This window comes from Pinus tabuliformis, chromosome 1_2 (genome assembly GCF_031772625.1).
Source record: "Pinus tabuliformis cultivar Carrire ecotype Pingquan chromosome 1_2, CPIR1, whole genome shotgun sequence".
In the NCBI taxonomy this organism is placed as follows: Eukaryota; Viridiplantae; Streptophyta; class Pinopsida; order Pinales; family Pinaceae; genus Pinus; species Pinus tabuliformis.
The window spans coordinates 1007753827-1007757918 of record NC_142298.1 but is presented as its reverse complement, the minus strand read 5'-3'; the positions used below and the strand labels follow the sequence as shown (position 1 = coordinate 1007757918).

General features: G+C 39.5%; 1 protein-coding gene across 1 annotated transcript; it reads left to right on the top strand.

Moving 5' to 3' along the window:
- Positions 1-456: 456 nt before the first annotated feature.
- LOC149209497 (uncharacterized) lies at positions 457-1560 on the top strand. Its single transcript, XM_089398647.1, has one exon. The coding sequence runs from the start codon at positions 457-459 to the stop codon at positions 1558-1560; it is 1104 nt and encodes a 367-aa protein (XP_089254773.1).
- The last annotated feature ends 2532 nt before the right edge of the window (positions 1561-4092 follow it).

The window sequence follows — 4092 nt, the reverse complement described above, 5'->3', positions numbered from 1 at the left end:
AGGAAAAGCTCCAGTTGTCTCTATCACTCCTCTAAATTCGCCTGTATCTTCCCCTACTAATTCGATTGGAAGCGATCTTGATATGATTTTGAGAAGAGAATCCCTTCATCTTCACCCTCTCACCATTCACAAACCTCGGAAATCCTCCTCTCCTATTATTAGTCCAACCTCGGCGGGAAATATCACTGTTAGAAGGAAGTAGAACAGAGGTAGCAGGCACTTCCGTGGCAGGAGGGATAAGTCCAGAAATGATCATCATGATCCATCCCTGATTGATATTCCTATTATAGATCTTGCGGTAAGTGGGCCTCTTAGAGCAAGTAAGCCTGGAGAAAAGACCTCATGATTAAAATTCTCTCTATGAATATAAGGGGTCTTGGAGCGGACCCAAAATTCTTGGCTCTTAAGAATTTATTTCAATCATCTTCATAAAAAATAATCCTTATTCAAGAAACTATGCATGGCAGTCCTGAAACAATAGCCTATTTCAAGCGCATGTTTCCTACATGGCATATTGTTGCGACGGGGGCTATCGGTCTTTCCGGGGGTCTAGCTGTTCTATGGGACCCGTCCTGGATATCGGCCAGGGCTTTCAGATGCTTTGATGGTATCCTGCTTCTTGCAAAATTCAGGGGCATGGCTGGTAATGTACATATTCTGAATGTTTACGCCCCATATAAGGATCGTCTTTCATATTGGAAACGATTATTGTCCTCTGAGATTATGGAAATTGACTCTTTACTGATAGCAGGTGATTTGAACTGTACTTTGAGTAATGATGAAGTGTGGGGCAGAGGTAGGAAAAATGATCCAGTGGGAGGGATCATTAGGGAGGCTATACTCCAGTACAACTTTGTGGATATTTGTCCTTCCAAGATGGCTCCTACTTGGGATAATGGGAGATCCGAGAATGCATATCTTGCAAAAAGACTTGATCGCTTCCTAATCCATGACAGGCTGATGGATCATCTTGGGTTACCCTCAAATATTTTACCATGTTTCATATCTGATCATAGACCTATTTCCCTGCAATGGATTGCTCAGAGCCACAGGAAGGGTTTTCCTTTCAAGTTCAACAGAATATGGTTGGAGGATGCTGAGTTCAATAAAATTGTTCAGGATTCTTGGCTATCGTCCTCTCCACTTGACCCATCCTCTCATGCCCATTCCTTACTGTGCCGCCTGGTATCACTCAGGAAATGTGTTAAAGAATGGCAATTCAAAAAGAAGTGTACTAACAGATTAGCTCTTCAAGATATAAATAGGGAGCTTGACAGGATCGCGGGGAGTTTGACTGATAACAAAATTTCTTTGGAACTGCGTGCCCGGATAAGGGAGCTGGAAAGAAGTAGGCATAACCTCCTGGCCATTGAAGAAGCAACCTGGAGACTGAAAAGCAGAGCGATTTGGTTAAAAGAGGGTGACAGGAACACAATTTATTTTCATAGATATGCAAACAAAAGACGAGAAACAAATACAATATGGGAGATAAAAGATGAGGAGGGCAACCTAATGCAGACTCAAAATGAAATCACAAAAGACGTAGCCAAGTTTTTTTAGAATCCATACAAAAGGAACCGGGACATCGAGATTGAGGATATCCTCTGGGGTATCGATCCCTTTCCATCCATGTTCAACGAAGGACAAAATGACCTGTTATTGCTAATGTCACAAAGGAAGAGCTATTGGTGGTCATGAAATCTTTTAAAAAAGATAAAAGTCTGGGCCTTGACGACTGGACGATAGAATTTTTCATTCATTTCTTCGATCTGATAAAGCATGACCTTTTGGGTATGGTAGAGGAATCCAGGATTATGGGCAAAATAAACCATATTATCTCCTCTACATTCATTACCTTAATCCCCAAAAAAAATGGTTTCTCTCACTTTTTCAGACTTCAGACCCATTTCTCTTTGCAATACCATATACAAAATAATTTCCAAAATCATTTTAGGAAGAATTTGAGGCATCCTATCAAGCACGTTGACCCAAGAACAACATGGTTTTTTAATCGGAAGGAACATCCTGGAAGCCGTTACTATTACTCAAGAATGCCTGCACTCAATGCACACAAAAAATATTGAAGCGACCATCCTGAAAATAGACCTTAAGAAGGCCTATGATTGTCTCGATTGGGGATTTCTGAGGTGCCTTCTTATCAAAATTGGGCTCAATAATCAATGTACTAATTGGATAATGGCTTGTGTGGAAAATGTCAACTATGCCATTCTTATCAATGGTATTCCATCTACCTTTTTCTCTGCTGCCAGAGGTCTTCGACAGGGGTGTTCCCTTCCCCCCTTCTATTCATTCTTGTTATGGACTCTTTAAGCCTCCATATAAAAAGAGTTGTCAGGGAGGCTAGATGTCGCCTACTAAAAATCTGCAGGAGAAACTTTTTTTCTCATAGCTTATTTGTGGATGACATTTTGATTTTTGCAATGCTCTGTCGGCATTCTTGGAATTCTCTGCATGGAATTTTGAGAAATTTTCAAAGAGCTATAAGTTTTCTTATAAATGACGACAAATCTTCCTTTCATCATGGGGATGTAAATATGGAAATAATAGATTATCTGGTCCAGCTTTACAATATACAAACGAAACCACTAAAAGAGGGCATGAAATACTTGGGGTATCATCTAAAACCATTGGGTTATACAAGTGCTGACTGGACGTGGATCCACAACAGGTACTTTATGAGAATAGCAGGATGGGAATATAAATTCCTTTCAATGGCCGGGAGGATGATTTTAACTCAATCTGTGTTGGCCCAGCTAATGGTATATTGGGCCCATTTATTTTATACACCAGCAAGTTTTATCCATAATCTGAATAGATTAAGAACAAATTTTATATGGGGGGAAATAAGGAAAAAATGAAATTTCACCTGTCTAAACTTACAAACCTTACCCTTCCAAAGAAGATGGGGGATGGGGTATCATGGATCTACAAAAGTTTGGTCTAGCTTTGCTGTGTAAATCTTTATGGAGAGGTGTTTTAGGGGACAATATATGGAGTAAGTCCATAAGAATGAAATACATGGGCAATAGAGATATTACTTATTGGTACAGGAAAAGATCGATAGGATCTGCCCGAGGATCTGCCATATGGAGGAGCTTCCGTAAGATAGAACAGTTCTTTCTCAAAAACCTAGTGTGGAGCTTTCAGACAAGGAACAATATAATTATTGGTCTTGATCCCATTGTGGGCGGAGAAGAAGATATATCTTTTTCTCCACAGTTATTACATTTCCTCCACCAAAAGGGAATTTTTAACTGGGCACAGGTTATAGATGAATGGCAGGGTACTCTACCCATCTGGAAAAATGCCTCTGCGCTGGGCCTAAATGGTTTATTAGCCCTACAGTGGAATCAGATTATTTGGATAATGAAAATAGGGGGATATGTAGATCTGAAGCTGAGGATGGTATTATCTGGAAGGGGAAGGGAGGGAAGATGAATGTTTATGTAAAAGACATATATCTATCTCTTCTAGAGGTCCATATTCCACTTTCCGAAAACATCTTCCCTTTCACGTTTTGGAAATCTGGGTGTCCCTATAAGATTATCATATTCTCATGGCTTGTTTTTCACAATAAAAATCTTACCTGGGACAATCTGCAAAAGAGGAACTGGTATGGCCCTACTATCTGCTTAATTTGCAAATCTGAGGAAGAATACAATTTACACATTTTCTTAAAATGTGTTCATTCCTAGGAGCTCTGGAAGAATCTGGCCTCTTATTTTGGCTTCAATTATATTACTCATTCCTCAATAAAAGAAGCATTTGTATGGTGGAGTAAACAGAAAGCGATTTGGAGACCTATCCCTCTATTAGTCTTTTGGTCAATCTGGAAATGGAGGAATAAGGTTTTATTTCAAGACAGAAAGGATAGTTTTAAAACTATTTTTGAACTTATCATTTCCCAGTACAATGCATTTCCAACCCCCATCCCTCAACAGAAAAATGAAAAGTCAAAGGAAATATTACCTTCCCAGAGGAGTTTTCCTAGGGCTTATTTTGATGGGGCTGCTCAAAATGGAATATGTGCTTGTGGAGTCTTCATAAGTATAAAGGAGGATCAACATTTTG